This window comes from Pleuronectes platessa, chromosome 22, assembly GCF_947347685.1.
Source record: "Pleuronectes platessa chromosome 22, fPlePla1.1, whole genome shotgun sequence".
NCBI classification, from domain to species: domain Eukaryota; kingdom Metazoa; phylum Chordata; class Actinopteri; order Pleuronectiformes; family Pleuronectidae; genus Pleuronectes; species Pleuronectes platessa.
The window spans coordinates 6,699,667-6,718,551 of NC_070647.1; the positions used below are offsets into that span (position 1 = coordinate 6,699,667).

The following is an 18,885-nucleotide window of genomic DNA, read 5'->3' on the forward strand; positions in this document are numbered from 1 at the left end:
AGGTTGGTTTACAGAAAGGTAAAATCAAAGTTTATGTGTGTGTCTTAGTGGCCATCGATGTGGAGGGGGAGTTCTTTGTGAGCGGAGGAGGGTTGAACTCCAGGCTTCGTGTCAGTAGGATCACTTTCCACTGGGGGCGCTGCAACGCAACGTCAGAGGGGTCTGAACACAGCCTGAATGGGATGAAATACCCCCTGGAGGTAAACGCAGTGTTTGTTCGTCTGCTGCATCATAACACATTGTTCTGAGTCCACCTAACCGACCCGTGTCTTGCTCTCATCCAGATGCAAATCTACTGTTACGATCCGGATGAGTTTCTAAGTCTGGATGATGCTATAAGGGAAGGAGGGAGGGTCTCTGCCTTGGCTGTGCTCTTTGAGGTAGGTCCACCAGTTCTGCACTGGTCTTTTTTTGCAAACCTGCACCCGCAGAGCTCCGTAACGTTACCCACAATTATCTCCAAGTCAAACCCACACCCGCCTGCACCCGTTAACATATGTCGATCCAACCCGTCAACCATAATTAAACACACATCAACTGGGTAATGGCCTCCTCGTCCTGGTTGCTGCTCCTGCATCTGTCAGTGTGTTTCTTCTGTGATGGAGGAACCAGCTTGTGGCTATCAAAGCTAATACATTGTGGCATTTTTTTAAGCAGCAACACCACTGACATATTCACCACCAGCTGTTTTTGTTTTACTGGGATGCAAATTGGTTTACTAACTAGCTCAGTGTGGGTAGAGACATGAATCTTTACGGCTGACTGGGCTTCACAGCCTTTTTCATTTCTGATTTGCTCCTGAGAAATGATATACTTTAGTTCTCACCTGCTCCCTGCCCCCATTTAGTTCATTCTGTTATTTTTATATTGATATGCTTTTTTGCAGGTTAGCCATTGGGTACCCACCTGATTCGGTGCAGGTCTCAGTCGTTTCCTCTTTAAAATGCTGCCTGTCTGTGAAACCTTAGTAGAATATTGTGTTTCTCGTCCACAGATCAGCCTGGAAGACAATGAGAACTTTAATCCTGTGATAGATGCCATCAACACTGTCAGCAGGTTTGGTAGGTCGCCACTCTGTGTCATTACATTTGGTGCAAATTGTAAAATAACAAGCCCTTACATTGTATTAATCTCCCCTGTCGTTGCACGTATGAGCCTCACACTGAGCACTGCACAAATTGATTTTGCCCAAGAGGGAAAAACTCTCAAGTAAATTAAATTTTACTTTTCACCAGATAAAATTATAGGAGGTGTTCTGGAGAATAATTTATTTAATCAACAGAGAAAGCAGCAAGATGATAGTGTTCAGCGAAGCATGCAACCACTAGTTAAATCAGGACATTTCACAAAGTCATTCAGAGTCACTGTATTTCCACCTCATTGTGATAAAGTTTCAACACAACTGGTTTGAAAATGTCCTTGAATAAAAAATTGCAGCATTGGGATGAAACAGAAATGCCACAAATATAATGAGACAATAAATGATGCGTCCCTCTCCTAAATGATAAATCACGGATGTCACAGACTTAACACACAGTTTCTGAGAGAAATGCTTTATTGAAGGTGGTCCGTCAGCTTTGGGAATATCTGTTGTGACATTTTGCTACTGAGGGGACTTTCTTCTTTTCTTCTCTTTTTTCCTAAAACCAGGTAAGAGCGGCTCGTTGGAAGCCTTCACCCTGCGCTCCTTAATGCCTAATAACACCGATAAATATTACATCTACAACGGCTCCCTGACTGCTCCTCCCTGCTCTGAGATGGTGGAATGGATTGTGTTCAAACAGACTGTGGCAATATCGGAAAAACAGGTCAGTACACGCACACGCGCACACACACACACACACACACATACAAACACACACACACACACACTCACATTGTTACTTTAACAAGGAAGAAAAAAGCCTCATGTGCTTTGTATCGGAGTCTTGGGTCCATCACTTAATCTAGCGATAGCACCACTACTTCCTTGCACCTCAATATAAAAGCATTTCCTATTAACACTGTCCATATGAATTAAAGGAAGAGTTGGTTAATTGTTTTTGAAACACTTTTATCTTATTTGTTGAAATTCTCTTCACGTCCCGATAGCTATCAATAAATAAAGTCGTCCAATCATTTCACATAGGCTGAAAGAAATGATTGGCGGGTGTGCCTGTCCATCACTACTGCTCCTACTATCTTTTACAGGATTGTGTTTGCACAAGCTCATGTTTTGCACATGCACGTCCTATTAAATGTTTTTATTGTGTGTTTTTTGCGTTGAGGCAGATCATTATCATGAGGCTAACAGACTGTTTTTTCTTCCACAGTTACTGTATTGTAATTGTATTATTTATTTATTCCAAACCAAAATAATTCACAACGCTTTCTGACTGATGATTTCACTGGACTAGATAAAGAAACCTCAGCTCGTCTAATTCTGGTTCTCATTCACTTACAACCAACAGTCATGAAAAGCTTCTTTTAAAATCAATGACAGCAATGTCTGGTGTGAGCCTGCAAGCTTTATGATGCAAATTTTCATTTTTGAATGTTAGACGCTCCCAGTCACAGTCATGTAGTGCTTTGTAATCATGAAACAAAAAGTAATTTGGGTTCTTGCTGCAGTGATGTAAAAATCGTTAAAAAAAACATCAGTCGTCCCTGGCTTTAGTATTCCGTTTAAAACGACATCATAAAAGAAAAAACTCCTCTTCTCCTCCATCTCTCGCTGCCGCCTGTAGTTGTTGTGTCTGTGGCTTGTGACATTGACGTAATGCAATGTGACGACCTGAGTTCAAATGTGAATTTATAGAAAAAGGGGTTTTGCAGTGGAATAATCCAGTGTAATAAAAAAAAAGGTCCTGTCAAGCAGCAACAACAGGAGCTGGCACTGTGGTGTCACTGCAGTTTGATTCCAGACTGGAGACTTTTCAGGACCTCCGAGGAACAGCGGCTGTGGCTGAGATCATCCGTGTGATAATCCTCTGTTATGTAGAAGAATATTGGAGAGTGAACGAGGACAGGCCAGTGATCGTGTGTGTCCGTGTGTGTATCAGGGTTTGCATGATTGAAATAAGGGCGGCAAGGCATAGCATGGGCACATCCAAGATAACCAAAAATAAGGCAGTACCATCTCTCTGGCTCTGACTGGCACCAACACAAGCCTCTTACACACACTTGCACACACACGCAAACACACACACACACATACACACAAAGACACACTTGTCTCCATGTTTTAAGAGGATTTTATATTGAATTAAATTGATATCCAGGAGAATTAACCTAACCTTATCCATAGTTACTACTTGCCTAACCTAAACCCTAACGTTAAACCTAACCTACTTTACATCCCTCTGTGTCCCTCTGTCCCTCTGTGTCTCTGTGTCTCTCTGTGTCCCTCTGTGTCTCTGTGTCTCTCTGTGTCCCTCTGTCCCTCTGTGTCTCTGTGTCTCTCTGTGTCCCTCTGTGTGTGTCTCAGCTGGAGATGTTTTGCGAGGTGATGACCATGGAGCAGGCCGGATACGTGATGCTGACCGATTACCTGCAGAACAACTTCAGAGAGCAGCAGCAGCAGTTCATGGGTCAGGTGTTCGCCTCGTACACCGGAGTGGAGGACGTGCTCACGCCCAGTACGTCACCAAAAGCTCAACTGAAAAAAGTTCAAGCTGCTAGTTTGTTCCATTTTCTGCATTTCACTTCATTTCCCATTGAGTCACCTCTTGCTTTTACAACTTTTTAATCACAGGAAAACACGCTGAACATGTCAATATGTAAAATCAGTTGTTCAGTGGCAGAGAGTCACTACATTTACTAATGTTCGTACTTTACTAAAGTATTTACTTGATTATATTTATTTTATTTTTATGTTGTGCAAAATAATGCCTCCAAATTTCACTCTCCATTATTGATTTCATATTTATTAGCAGAGGCAATTCATTCAACTAACTAGAAGACACATTTCCTGCAATAAGAAAATGTATTATCCTTCTATGCCTCCAAGGTCAGCCTCGTTATGATAATTAAAAGATATAATTCACGACGCTCTCCATCTTCATAAAGTCTCCCCTCAAGTAAAGTGGGTCTAAAGTGGGTTTCCTGGGAGCTCGACTTTGTACTTCAGCGCCCCTGCTCCTCTCCGAGCTGGCAATTTATTTTGGCTGCTCTTTTTGAAATTGATATAAAGTATTCAGAAAATTCAGAGAGGGGTCTTTTTGCCTGCAACCTCTTCACGATCACACACACGCACACACTCGCACACTCGCCTCCCACTCTTTGCCTCATTCACCTCCGAAGTTGTTCTGTTTTAAATGTATTCCTTCCATTTTCGAGTACAGTCGAACATTCAGCAACACTGATGTGAGACATTGCAGCATTTTTCAGATGTTTGGATCCAGCTGTCCTGTTGTGACTCTTCTCCTCATGTTTCTCCCATTGTTTAGTTCATCTTTCTTGCATCTCATCCGATCTTACCTCTGTCTCCAGCCTGCAGCTTAGAGCCGGAGAACGTTCAGGCCGATGCTCAGAACGACACCACCATCGTGGTGACGTGGGAGCGCCCCCGCGTGGTTTACGACACGACCATCGACTGGTACACCGTCACGTACCAGAGGCTGCAGGGCCGAGACCAGACCAAGCAGGAGTACAGGACAGACGGGGACCAGGATGTGGTACGAAAAGATTTCTCTACAGTTTTCCAAATAACGAACAAAAATATCCATATGAACACATGTCATTTGAAAGATCCTGTGAAACAAATGTTAGAGCTGTACTAGATTCCTCATATATAAATGTGTTTGGTAAAAACAGGAGGCTGTGAAGGGAAATGTTGCAGGTATTGATTAACGTTCGCAGTATCCAATAGCATTGCATGTGACAGCCTGCTCTCTGCTGTCTAGGAAATCGCACCACCTTTGCTTATACCTGCATATTTTAACCAATCAATTTGAAAGCTTGGGTCTTTATGCATTAGTAGGCAACTGGCAGAGTTTATATTCACATGGAAGAGTTCAAGAAACTCTGTGGGGAAGGAGTTAAAGTTTTGGAGGAAGTTCATAATTTTTCAATAATATATATTTTTTTACAAAAAGCATTATAACTGGATTCAAAATGAGAGAACGTCCCTGACTGCACGATAAATCATTAAAAAACCTAATCGGATGAGAAAAGATGAATATTTTGAAGTTGGTTTTCGACATGTGGATAAATTAAGCATTAAGACGGGAGCAAAGAATTTGTGAAAACGCATTTTTCATTTCATGGGGCCTTTAATTCATTTATGGGCTGTTGTCTACAGTCCACACTGGTACATTATTTAGACAGGACTTACAAAAACATAATGAGTCACAGTCATGTTGTTAGATTCAACCGTCCACTCTCACGCTCGTCTGTTATTGTCATCAACGTGATCAACTGATCGATAGCAACGATCAATCCTGCCTTCTTAACGGGTCACTTAGCGCCCTTTAATGTGACCAGTAATATGTGTGTGTTTAAATCTATATCTCTGTGTGTGTGTGTGTGTGTATACTTAATCATCAATTTTCTGACTAATCACCACAACACAGCAACACACATTGTGATGACCTGTTTGTTTACATATTGTTGATGTCCATAATTTGTTATTGCATTTATATCGTTTTCAATTCCTTATTTTTAACTGTACGTTTTTTCTGATATAGTTGTTATTTAAAGATTATTTATATTGAAAATGGGCAACAATACTATCACATATGTATTTATAGCTTTTGCTTATTTAAGTCATAATACATCCAATTTAAGATTCACATTTATTTATTCTAATAGGATTTGCAAACAGAGTGGTGATGTTATGACTTGACTGTCATCAGTAAAGATGATCTCAGGTCCATATTATAACCAAAGCAGAGAGTGCACGTAGTAGAGTGCCCAACTCTCTCCCTTATAAAACCACTTTTAAATTCACTGGATCCAGATTTTTATTTGAATCTGCATCAAACTGCCCACAGTCATAAATATCAGTCCTCTAAACGTGCCTAAAATCCTGGATCCGTACCAAAATTGAATGGGATCCTTTTTTACCTGTACCACAACCTTCCACCACCTTGGTAGGTTTTGTGTAATCCTGCCCACTAACAGACCGACAGAGAAACAAACAAAAACAAATGCAGACTAAAACATACTATAAGTATAGTAGTATATATACTATAATTACTGAGCATGAGGTGTCTTTCAAACAAATACACAGTAGTTACATATATATTTATGATGTAATTGCAGCCGCATCTGGAGTGTTGGAGGGAAATTTTCAACCCCAAAGGCTAAATATTCGAATGAAAGCACACTAAGAGGAAACCATAATGTCTAGAACTTGTTATATCATTTGTATTTGTATTTAAAATAGAAAGACGTTTTACAGACACATGTTCAAGTCCGTGATTCCGAATAGGATAGATGTAACTTTAGATTAAAAGTTTGAAAGAGTAGATCTTTTTTGAAACATTTTGAAAACATTTTATAAGTTTTTCAAGTTTTCAAGTTTATAAAAAAAACAAGGAACATCCCCATTATTGAATTTTGGAGCAAAATAATCATACAAATATGATTACAAATGGCTGTGATGATAATCTTTAGTATATTGATTTAGAGAACAAGAGTGCAAGAAAACTGGTGAGAAAGTCAAACAGACAAATGGATATAGACACTTTAAAGCCTTATTTACTGGGGATTCAAATTGAACACTAGGATGGTGATGAAGGACTGTGTGAACTCATCGGTTTCTGTTGTGGTTTGGTGAATATAAAACTGTCCTATGTGACTTCACAGGGCGCCATCATCTCAAGCCTGCTGGCCAACAGCAGCTATGTGGTGCAGGTGGTGGCTGTTTGCACCAATGGACTGAGAGGACGATGGAGCGACCAGATGATCGTGGACATGCCTTTAGAAGACCCCGGTACACACAAACATGCACACACACACACACACACACACACACACACACACACACACACACACACACACACACACACACACACACACACACACACACACAGCATAGGTATAAACTGTTTCATTCACCACAATAGTGTTTTATTTTTTTTTGTTCCTCTCTGTAGAAGCTGAGTCAGACCCTGACACTGTCACCAAAGATGTGGGAGTTAACAAGGAGGTAGGACAATCTGTGTGTGTGTTTGTGTGTATTTTTGTGGTTTCACCTGACACCACTCATTTATTCGGCATTAATTTAGCGAAATTATTTTGTTTGCCCCGTATTCAATCCTGTCAGTGAGCCTAATTACTATGCAAATGATTGTAATTATGTCAGCGGAGGCTTGTTGTTACGTGCTCAGAGGGCTGTACCAGAGTTCGCTCGCTCACTCTGCATTAATGAAGATGACTTTATAATTCATTTAAACAGTGAAGAGGGAAAAAGCCAGCAGCGCCACCACAAGATGAATATTTATATGCACCAATTTAAGGAAGAAGTAGTGAAAGTATCCGTAACTTTTCTTCTCTCATAATCACATACAATTAAAAATAAAAGTAGGAAGAAAGACGACAGGATTTAAAAAGAGAATAAACAGAAGTCACTGAATCCGTGAGCCTCATCTCCTTAGGCAAGTCGTTCTCCAACCGGGGGACCCTCACCTTTAATCCTAAATCTTGACTTTGGAAAAAGTGTATTACATGACCACTCATGTACTCTGGGCACGCGTGTGTAAACAGATTGCTGAAACAACAGCTTGTGTCCTACACGTGTAAACAGTTGTGTCATTGTAAAACCGCACAACAGCTGTTAGCAAAGACAACAGGGTCAGCCACACTCTTAATTGGTTATTCATGTTGGGTTCTACACTGGTAGACAATGCTAATGCCGGTTGTGTTCTTGTGGAAGTGGATTAGGCGAGCTTGACCAATCAGCGAAAGACTAAGTTTAGACAGAAAGGCCCCATCAGCAAGTGACATCTCCATTTCTGCCAATCCAGATCAAAATTCTAACTAAGATGGAGCCAGTAGCGTTTCCATCTCTAAATCTCTGTACCAGAGTATGCGTTTTCAGATTAAAACGTAGAGTATGGAAGTATCCTAAGGCGCCGAGTTGGCTCATATTGGGTCAACATTTCTTTTATGTAGTTTGAGCTTAAAGGTTTTGTTAGTAAAATTTCAAATCAACTCTTAACAGAGCACAGATACATGCTCTCAACGAAACATGCATCCAAACATCTTCTTCTTCTCACAGCCGTGCTCTCTTCCTCCTGGCAGGTCTCATCTAAAGCCAAGTGGGGGAAACCTGAGAACCAAAACCAGGTGGATTTGCCCCTAGAGGACCACAGCCCTGTGGAGGAGGTCCCAGCAGAGCAGACCAGAGTTTACCAGAACCATCCCACACGCCTCCAGGACCAGCCCACAGACCAGACCCAAGCAAAACAGAATGCCGCGGTGCAGGTCATCCCCCGCCCATCCCCCAAGACTCCCTCTGAATCGGTGGTTCTGCAGAAAACTCGCCTCAACCAGAGTGCGAAAAAGAAACCGGATCAGAACAGGCCCGAACCAGATGATATGGATCAGAACTGGATCGAGGAGGACAGCATGACTCCAACACAGCGGCCTTTCACTAATGCAGGTTTTGACGGAAACGGTGCAATCTGGATAACCGAGGCAACGGAGCAGCCTGGCTTCCTGTTTCCAGTGGCTCGGACCACGAGGCTGCCGACGATCCACCGACAAATCACAGAAGAGGGTTCACTGTCAGAGCTCCAAAACCAGGTACTCCCTTTGGATCTTCTTGGTGACAAAGTGATGGGAAAATTCGACCTGGTACCCAGGTTTTTCTCCTTTAAAGCTAATCAACCGTTAAGGAGACACATTATGCTTTTTCAGATTCTTTTCTAAAGTGCACTATATTGGTTTTTATGCCATTAGCCTGAGGCATTAGGTTTTTGTTCGCGGTCTGTCCTATTCTTGCCAGCATGTTATCTCATTTCTTCAAATCAATACAGATGTTCAGTTGTACTCAAGAAAAAAACGTATTTGCATAATGCAACTTATTGGCTCGTCTGGCACAGCAGCCCGTTGATCACAACAGAGGGCCAATCAGAGCAGGCTGGAATTTATCAGAAGTTGAGCCTTGACGAGACATAAGCTAAAAGTGTTTCAGACAGTGGCTGACAAGAGGAGCTGCAGGAATGGACAGCATGAGGAAAGTTTTTTGAACATTAGAGCATGTAAACCTGATAGTATAATGTGTGTTGAATATTTTAATTTATACAGCAACAAACAATTATGACACAAGATAAAACGCAGTGTTCCTTTTTGTAAATTCCAAATGTCAGATCAGTTTGCTTAATTGATTTTTACTGTGGTCTTGCACATTTATTCATCCAGGGAACCAGTTTATAGCCACTGTTTTTGTTTTCGACTGTGTCTTCCACTTGCAGTCAAAGGATCAGGCTCCACCAGAACATACTGGTGAAAGTGAGCTGCCTTCTCTGCAGTCGGACCTCTACACCCCTCCTGTGGAGGAAATCCAAGTCACAGATATCTTCTATGAAGACACAGTCAACAACTTTCCCCTGGAAAGCTCCGCCTCCGCGGCAACAGAGTCCTCTGCTGCGGTGCCAGGTCAGACTTTACAAGAAGAAATTTATTCAGTTTTTGTTGTCAGTCTAGTTTACACATAAACATCTTGGATTGGTGCTGCTGCTGCAGCAGCTCTTGGTCCAGTGCCGGGGGGGAATTTAAACTCATAAATGTTTAAATAAGGACCAGCTGAAGGTTTTGTTTATGCTAGATGCTGCGGAGTCCTATGAGGAGAGTCTTAAGATGTACAGCAGCACCGATAGTCACTATTCAATAGATTGTAACAATAATTAACGTAATACATTTGATTTGTTTAGTGCTTTTAAAGGATTACAAATAAAACAGTGAGCAGATAAAATGCAAATCATGATCAGACATTGAAATGTAAGTTACACATAAGAATCAAACATTCAGTTTTATATACTATATAGTGTTTTAAGGTGGACAGTTCAGTGCGGTTTCAGATTTTTTTGGGAAGATGGTTCCAGAGGGAGGGGGCATTTGGGGTTCAGTGTCTTGCTCAGGGACACTTAAGTACATGGACTGGAGGAGCCAGGAATCGAACTTTACCAAAATGTAAACACATGAATCATCTGATGTGACATACCATGACATCCCTTCACCTGGTACATCACGGCATGTCCAATCATCAGAGATATGAGGTCGTACAACCTCACGTCACCCGTCATGTTGTGACATCAAAGCCACGGCTCATTATGGCACATCACATCAGGCCCAGTAGATTCATGCACCGCAAGGCCACATCCAGTCATAACAGGAGGAATCTGATCATGTTGTGCCACATCATCATGTGGCACAACACGCGTCACATCACATCATGTTCCCTTTCTCCCACAGGTATTAAAGTGGACGGAGTCTCCCCAGTGTTCTCCGCCGAGGACAGCGGCGCTCCCGTGAACAAACCACTCCTGGAAACCGTCACGTCTGCCTCCTCTTCCTCCCCGTCCTCCCTCTGGATCACGGCAAGGACGGCCACCTCCAGCAACACACTCGCCGACTCGGTCTACAAATCACTCACCACCTCCTCTCTGCTCAGGGTGCTGATGCATACGACCCAGCCCATGTTCAACGGTAGGGGACACCTGAGAGCGCCATCTCTCGAAACGTATATCGAAACCCTCGGTCATGTCCCCTTTGATTCTATCAAGCTGCACTAAATGCGCACACTCAGCATCAGACTAGATATCAGTCCCTGAGATATGAATTCCAGATTCTTCCCTGTCTCGAAATGTTAAAGAAAGTGGAAAAGAAATTACTGGATCCGCCCCCTGATTGGGATCAGCTCCAAAATTGAATGGGTTCTTCCCTGACCCATACTGATCATATCCTTCAAACAAAGTCATCCGTTGAGTAGTTTTTGTGTAATGCTGCTAGAATGCCGAATGAAGGCACATTTAAATTCAGATCCAGATAATTATTTGGATCTGCACCACATTGCACACTGTCATGAGTATGAGTCTCTTAAAAGCACCTTTGCTGTTTGCATCAAGATCCATGAATTACTCTTGAGAAATTGCCCTGTCTCACAATGTTAAAGAAAGTGGTCTAAAAAAAAGAATCTGTAATGCAAACTTCCAGTTCTTATGTAAAGCGTCAACATGAGAGATTCACTGAAGTGAAAATGTTGTACAAACATGTTTTCTGGTGCTGGGTAGAGAGTTGCACTTAACTACAGCAGATAATTGTCTTTCCCCTCTAACAACCTGCTGCTGAACTAATCACTGCTGGGCTCTGTGATCAGGGTGCCATGTTGTATAGAGGCATGATGCTGATAATGGCAGTGGTGATGGCTGATGATTGTGATGATGATGATGATGATGATGATGATGATGATGATGATGATGATGGTCCTACAGAGAATGTGGCTGATGTTGATGATGATTACAGCAACAATCAGCATCTTCCTCTCTCTCTGAGCTCGTTCAGAATTCAACTCTTCTTCAAATTCTTAAGTTTCCACATGAGGAGATGTTTTTCTTGGTTTTGTTTAATCGACTTGAATCCACTCAAGATTGATGATCAGCGTCTATGGACTTGTCTCTCTTCATTCTGGGTCTGCATTCTTTTTCTGTGGCTGAAGGGCGCACTCTGGTGGCTGCTTTCTTCCTCTGTCTCTAAAGAATGAAGGGCTCATTTAATCAAATCATCCTCAACCAGCCGATGTAGCCCATCCTCCCAGATACTCTTCCTCTGACTCTACTTCTGTCTCTCATGTCCACCATATCTGCGAATCGACTTCTTACCTTTCTCCTTTGTCTTCCCTGACCTGAATAAGACTTTGAATCAAGACATTTCAATGCATTGGTGTCCTTGAAAAGTTTTTCCTTTCAGACTTTGACTTTTCTTGCAGCGCTCACAGCACCGTCCAGGTCTGAGGACTCAACCGTTGACCACTCCTCAATCTTTCCCAATACTTTTACTGGAGCGATCGTCCACACTGCAAACCCTGGGATCTCTCTCCTGGAAGAAAGGCTGTTTGCCAAAGAAGACTTAATCAGCTCAACACCTCCACCATTTGAGCCCTTTAACGAAGACGCCATCAGTTTCCGTCCTTCTCCTGCCCTCCCTGAAGACAATATGAGCAGTGAAGATAAGTCCTCTGAGGAGCTCGCTGGTATCCATCTAGAAATTGATTCAGAAGACGCTCAGATTTCTACCACTTTGAGTTCACAAGATTTCTCAAGCGCTGCGTACATTTCTCTTCAGCCTGATTTTGATTTGAGTGCAATTGACTTATCAAACACAAATGCCATTGAAGGAAGTATTTTAAAAACTTCCCCTTCTCAAAGTGAAAGTAGGATTCAAGATGGTCTAAATACTTTGCCACATCCCGGCAACGAGGAGGAAGCCAGGACAGCTCAATATAAAGACAACTTTTCTTTCTATGATTCTAAACATTTGGATTTGTCAGACAGACCAGCAGAGGGCAGTGGATCAGGCTCTGGCTGTGATGGCAACAGAGTCAAACAGGACTCTGATGAAGTCACTACAATCAGCACGGACCTGTCTACTCTTCCAAGCTCAACAATTACAACAAAGGTGGATCATATTGGGGAAAAGGGTAGATCAACTTCAGCAAAGACCGACGCAGATCAGGAAATAACCGATAATGGAGATGAGGTGGGAGAAAATATGGGAGGAGAAGAAATAAGTGAGACTGGAGTGAGGGAAGTAGATGGAGACCCAGAGGAGGGAGTCAGACAGCCCAATCACACAGCAGGCTTTGACACGCTGAGGCAACCTGAAGGTGAACCTGCTGCAGGAATGACGATGTACACCGAGAGTGGGAGCGGGGCTGAGGCTGAGTCCAGTTTTAGCTGGTCTGAGGATGTCAGTGGTTCTGGAGATGGTGATGGAGCTGGTAAAGGAAAGAATAATGACATACAAGATGATACGGCTATAGCTGAAGAGGAAGGTGATGGTATAGATGCAGGAAAACAAGCTGCATTTGAAAGAAGGGATGATTTGCAACTGCCTGTCATCGGAAATAAGGCAAAAGTGGAGTTCCCACTGTTTGACAGCAGTGAAGAAATGAAAAATGGTGGTAGTGATGGACCGGATGAAGAGGATCAAAACACGAGTTTTTACAGGTCTTTCAATGGGGGCAACTTAACTCCTGAGAACATTTGGGAGGGAGACGGTGATAGTAAACTAACCGTGGGTATAGAGAGTGAAGGAGGTGGTATAGCGGACAGTGATGCAGGTGTCATTGGTGAGAGTCTGCAGCAGTTCACGGGTGTGGACGAGTTGTTTGATGCTGCAGGGAGCTCAGTGTTGGGGCCTCTGATCAGAGTGACCGACGCCAGCAAGGCCACGGACGAGCCAAAGGAAGGTAAATGTTACCGTGTGCAGCTTTTTCCTCACCACTGCCCCCCTGTGATGTAATGAGGCATTGCACTTGTTTAAACTAATGTTTATTAAATCTACCTTTACAACTCAAAGGAAGGCTAATGTTGTTCAATGTCATGTCATGACAGTAATTTAGGGGACGATTAAGTACTGTGCCCACAACAACATTGTCTATCTTTTCATTTTAAATCCTTTTTCTACCCAACTGAAACACAATTTAACTTTTATTTTGAAAGTGCTGCACATGATGTCTGTTTCTCTTTCTCCTCTTACTGACTCCCCCACCACACCCCCCATCCTTCTCGTCCCTGTCTGTCATCAGAGGGCAGCAACAGCAGTCACGAGTCTCGGGTGGGGCTGGTCGGAGGCGTGGAGAGGGAGAAGAGGACAGTCGTTCCTCTCGCTGTTGTCTCCACTCTCACCATCATCTGTTTGATGGTCCTGGTGGGCATACTCATCTACTGGAGGTACACACACACACACACACAAGGTCAATATCTCTCTGCATTCATTGTACCTGTGTAGCTGAGTTACATTCTGATCTGTTTACGTCACAGAAACTGTTTCCAGGCAGCGAACTTCTACCCAGACGACAGCGCCTCACCTAAAGTCATATCTGCTCCCTCTACCCCCCTGCTGCTGGCTACAGGTAACACACACCTTCACATTATTCAATGATCATTGCAATATCCAATATGGCTTTATGTGGTGTTTTGCAGACGGTCATGAGCCGCTCACGGTGAAGCAGTTTGTGAAGCATGTCATGGAGCTCCACACCAACAACACCTTCTCCACGGAGTTTGAGGTATGTCATCTGTATAGGACCGTAAACTATTTCTGGTTCAGTGGAATATCTGTGGACGAGGGAAAGCAAGATAAAATAAATATTTATAAAATGATCCTCCATTTAGAGACAGTAGGTGGGTGCTCTGTCGGGAGACTGTTCTTGAAGAGGACGACCTATCAGGAGATAACATCTCATTTGTCATGGTCCCTTAATGCTCCTCCATATGTCTATTAACATCACGCTCTGCAGGAGTATCATTGGGCCCGGTGTTGATGTGTAACTTCCATGTGCTATATACTAGGCAACATGTTACGAGGCGTGTTTGGTACGAACCATGGCAATCCTGCTTGGTTCTCATTTTAGTCTCTAAATTCAAATACACAAAAATCATTCACAACTTCAAATATCAGTGGCAGGCTTGCAGAAATCTGTACTATGGACTGTATACAAAGATGGACGACATGTCTGATCCCCAAACTGAAGACCCTGCATCTCGTTCACCATGTGTTGGCTGAACGAGAACACGTCAAAGATAGTTTCTGTCATTTGAAGTCGTTTTTATTAATGTCTAATACCTCACGCACTTGAGCTTGGCATATTAATTAATAACACTTACTCTTAAAGGCCTTTCTGCCATGTTGACTATTTAACCTATTTATTTATTTATTTACTATAACTAGTATTTTTAAAGACATTTAATGTTGATAAAGAAGTTGCACCTTTACCTCAATAGTTTAGTATGTTTCTAATTAATACTTTAAAAGACGTTTAGTTTCATTACAAGAATGTACTATTTTCTAAAGAAACCTGTCGCTATTGTTAAAGCATCTTTAAAATAAATGTAGTATTTTCAAAGAGGTTTATTATTTTGAAAGAAGTTTAGTATTTCTTTAAAGAATTTGCATTTTTGTCTAGTGCAACTGAGCAGCTCTTTTAATTGCGTTATTGTGTTTGTGGATGTTTGTCAGTACAGTTGCTATTTTGAAAACAAGGTGAAACGTCATGATTGACAGCTTAGACTGACTCATGATTGGTCGAGTGCATGTGTCAGTGTATCTGTGTTGCCACGATTGCTAATGTGCAGACCCTGGCTCAGAATGTGCAAAATGGCAGCCATGTATCCGGAATAATTTGGCGTCATTTTCTGGATTTAGTGGGAGGAAGTGGAGACGTGTCGTCCATCTTCATATACAGTTTATGATCTGTACAGATAAATAAATATCTGTCACATGTTTTCAGCCTTTTAAAACTTCCGTCTTCTTGTTTTTTAAATGTGGACAAAGGTTTTTATTAATGTGTAATGTGTAGAAATGGAATCTGAATCTGTTGATTGAGAACAGCGTGTGGGTTAATTTCTACCAACAGGTGCATCTGCATGGCATAAGTCACCTGTGTCTCCGAGCATGACCCTCTTGAGAAACACACACACAGATAGGATCAATTAATGTAATATACTCCTGTGTAATTGCCAGTGTGTTGTATGTGTCTCCCCCATTTTCTTACAGTGTTTTTACCTTTTCTACAATCCTACATTTACATGGAGGTTAATTTGTTTTACAAAACAAAAGTCTATATTGGAGGAGCATGTGGTCAGATCGCAACTTTGATTTAAGTCTTTTATGTATTTGGACAAAATGCTTTAATAGTAGAATCAAAGTCTCACAGATCAGGTGGGAACATCAGTGATTCCCACCGAGCACAGCCTCTCTGTGTGTATCTGAACCCCATATTCCTGGACCTGCACTGACTCCTTGTCTGTCTGTCTGTCTGTCTGTCATCTTGTCCCCTTTCCCGCTCTCCCTTCACCACCTCCACCACCATCGTCGTGCTTTCTGCATCCTCACCACCCTCCATTAGATTGTCAAAGAATCCTACGAGGTAAGACGCCGGCAGTATCACCCCTCCTCACCTGCGGGGGTGCTGTTTTCTTTTTGTTGGAAGACTCGAGCTTTGTTTGAAATCAAATCTCCAGCATCTGATCCTCTGTTGACCCTCTGCATCTTTTCAGACGTGATATTAAATGTAAACTTTGTGTTGTCGGGAAAAAATTGAGGTGGACCTGCTGCTCTCTTCATCTCTGGCATATGTTGTCAGTCCTGGAGCCTTTAAAGCTACACAATGCACTGACTTGGAATAGAGAGAATTGTGTTCTTGTGCTTAATCAGCATATTGTATCGTTAGTTTTATTTAGTGTCCTCTGAGTGATTAAACCAAGTCCTGTATGTGTTGTACTGTATGTTGTGTTGTTGTGTTTCAGGAGGTACAAGCCTGCACAGTGGACATGGGCATCACCACCGACAGCTCCAACCACCCCGACAACAAAAGCAAGAACCGATACATCAACATCCTGGCCTGTACGTCACCGGGCTCTGCGGTCGGGGCTCAACATTCACATGTTGTCGTGTAAACTGACGATGAAGTTGATTTTGTGTTTGTCCTCTCGCAGATGACCACAGCAGAGTGAAGCTGGTCAACAGTTTAGACAAAGACGGGAAATGTGGGGACTACATCAACGCTAACTTTGTTGATGTAGGTACACTTTTCTTTAATGTTCCTCTACTTTTACTGAATGTATTCACAGTGTCCAGTTCTTGCAGTAAACAGTGTTTTTTTCCCTCTGCAGGGTTATGAGCGAACCAGAGCCTACGTGGCAGCGCAGGGGCCCCTCCGAGCGGGCAGGGGAGACTTCTGGAGGATGATCTGGCAGCAGAATATCGGAGTGATCGTCATGATCACCAACCTGAAGGAGAAAGGACGGGTACGAGGTCGCTACTGACACAAACACCGGTCTGACGCCAGCAGCAGCTTACACACAGATCATCTGATCTAGTACACACACATCATTTGAGTTTTAGAGTGGTCTCATCCATCCGTCCGTCCCATTCCTGTGAGCACGATATCTCAATTTCTTCAAAATGTGGTATAAACATTCACTTGGACTCAAAGGTGAATGAAGGTCAAATTTCAAAGCTCAAGATCACAGATGATATGATTAAATGTGGATGGTCAAAGGTCACATGGCCTCACAAACCATATTTAACATATATCTGACAAAAATAGACAAAGCTGATCCCCTTTCCTCAATTTAAATCAATCGTAGGACGACAGCATTCGTTAGGGATATTTACTCATTCCTGGATCAGGGTAGGAAGTGGAAATGTGACGTCCATCTTTATACACAGTCTATGAGCAGTGTTTGATTGCTGCCACCCTCAGTGTGACATGGGTACCAACAGACTCACTAGTCTCCACTGGTCACGTGCTCAGGTTTTATCTTCACTGTCCTTCTACAGACAAAATGTGACCAGTACTGGCCAGACGAGAACCAGGAGGAGTATGGTCCGTACCAGGTGACCTTGAAAAGCAGCAAGACCCTGGCGTACTACACACTGCGGACCTTCACCGTCAGGGATACCTCAAATAAGGTGCAGCACACACACAAACACCATCTCACGACAGGAGCCGCAGATTCCGGTTGAAACTTTGACACATAACAACCCCTCCTCTGGTCCTCCAGGCGTCCCAGAGAGTCGAACACACAGTCATGCACTACCACTACACCCAGTGGCCTGACATGGGTGTCCCAGAATACACTCTACCTGTCCTGTCCTTCATCAGAGCATCGTCCCGGGCCCGCACACAAGAGATGGGCCCTGTACTGGTGCACTGCAGGTAGGGGACAGGTTCTTCTTCTGCCCGTGACATGTGTTGACTGTACTCAGTGTGTTGACATGATATGTGTGCACATCACAGTGCCGGCGTAGGGAGAACAGGAACCTACATTGTGATAGACGGCATGCTGCAGCAGATCCAGGATCAGGGGACAGTGAACGTTCTTGGTTTCCTGAAGCACGTGCGGACTCAGAGGAACTTCCTGGTTCAGACAGAGGTAAGTGAACCAACACACACACACACACACACACACACACACACACACACACACACTGTTTTTGGTTTCTGTTCAGTCAGTCCTCATCAAGAACATGTGTCTCTGTCCTTTAGGAGCAGTATGTATTTATCCATGATGCCCTGGTGGAGGCCATCTTGAGCCGGGACACCTCAGTGACGTCTGACCTCCTCCACACCTACGTGTCTGACCTCCTGACCCCTGGGCTGTCAGGCAGGACGCGCATGGACAAACAGTTCAAAGTAGAGCAAACTTGGGTTCTCGATCATTTTTGTTCTCGTGTAACTGTGCAGAGTGAACATGATGAGTGTTTTCTTTGTGTTCCAGTTGATCAGTCAGCGTCAGGCGAAGCACGCAGACTACAGCACGGCCCTGAAAGATGGCAACGCTGAGAAGAACAGAGCCAGAGCTCTGATGCCTGGTAAGCAGATCTGGATGATTAACCGTCCCAAACATAGAGGATATTAAGAGTAACTTTTAGAATTAATTTGTGTTTTAACAGTTTGTAACAAATAGTGTTTACCAGACTGTGTTTAGAGTTCTTTAGAGTTCGTATATTTGAAACGTTTCCTCGCTGAATTTTGGATATAAACATTGTTTTTTAATGATTTCTCAGTATTTTTAAATGATCTATAGTTCAACATTATTCCTGAACTTTTTGACCTGAGTCTGACCATTTAACCTGCGACTATCAGCGAGTTGTTAACTTCTCACAGACCATCAGACCTAAAGATACATAGAGCATGAAGAACAGACATTCAGGGTGAGGGGTCGGAAT

General features: G+C 42.9%; 1 protein-coding gene across 1 annotated transcript in view; it reads left to right on the forward strand.

Moving 5' to 3' along the window:
• Positions 1 to 18,885, forward strand: part of ptprz1b (protein tyrosine phosphatase receptor type Z1b) — a 65,339-nt gene that overhangs the window by 43,868 nt on the left and 2,586 nt on the right. The window contains exons 4-26 of the mRNA XM_053415451.1: positions 49 to 200; positions 285 to 380; positions 995 to 1,061; positions 1,651 to 1,808; positions 3,467 to 3,617; positions 4,471 to 4,655; positions 6,790 to 6,916; positions 7,080 to 7,148; positions 8,240 to 8,730; positions 9,402 to 9,585; positions 10,402 to 10,635; positions 13,736 to 13,880; positions 13,971 to 14,062; positions 14,133 to 14,218; positions 16,058 to 16,078; positions 16,458 to 16,554; positions 16,647 to 16,729; positions 16,824 to 16,958; positions 17,494 to 17,629; positions 17,719 to 17,872; positions 17,954 to 18,089; positions 18,203 to 18,349; positions 18,435 to 18,528. Coding sequence (XP_053271426.1) covers positions 49 to 200; positions 285 to 380; positions 995 to 1,061; positions 1,651 to 1,808; positions 3,467 to 3,617; positions 4,471 to 4,655; positions 6,790 to 6,916; positions 7,080 to 7,148; positions 8,240 to 8,730; positions 9,402 to 9,585; positions 10,402 to 10,635; positions 13,736 to 13,880; positions 13,971 to 14,062; positions 14,133 to 14,218; positions 16,058 to 16,078; positions 16,458 to 16,554; positions 16,647 to 16,729; positions 16,824 to 16,958; positions 17,494 to 17,629; positions 17,719 to 17,872; positions 17,954 to 18,089; positions 18,203 to 18,349; positions 18,435 to 18,528 — 3,240 coding nt within the window. The remainder of the gene's footprint in view (positions 1 to 48; positions 201 to 284; positions 381 to 994; positions 1,062 to 1,650; positions 1,809 to 3,466; positions 3,618 to 4,470; positions 4,656 to 6,789; positions 6,917 to 7,079; positions 7,149 to 8,239; positions 8,731 to 9,401; positions 9,586 to 10,401; positions 10,636 to 13,735; positions 13,881 to 13,970; positions 14,063 to 14,132; positions 14,219 to 16,057; positions 16,079 to 16,457; positions 16,555 to 16,646; positions 16,730 to 16,823; positions 16,959 to 17,493; positions 17,630 to 17,718; positions 17,873 to 17,953; positions 18,090 to 18,202; positions 18,350 to 18,434; positions 18,529 to 18,885) is intronic.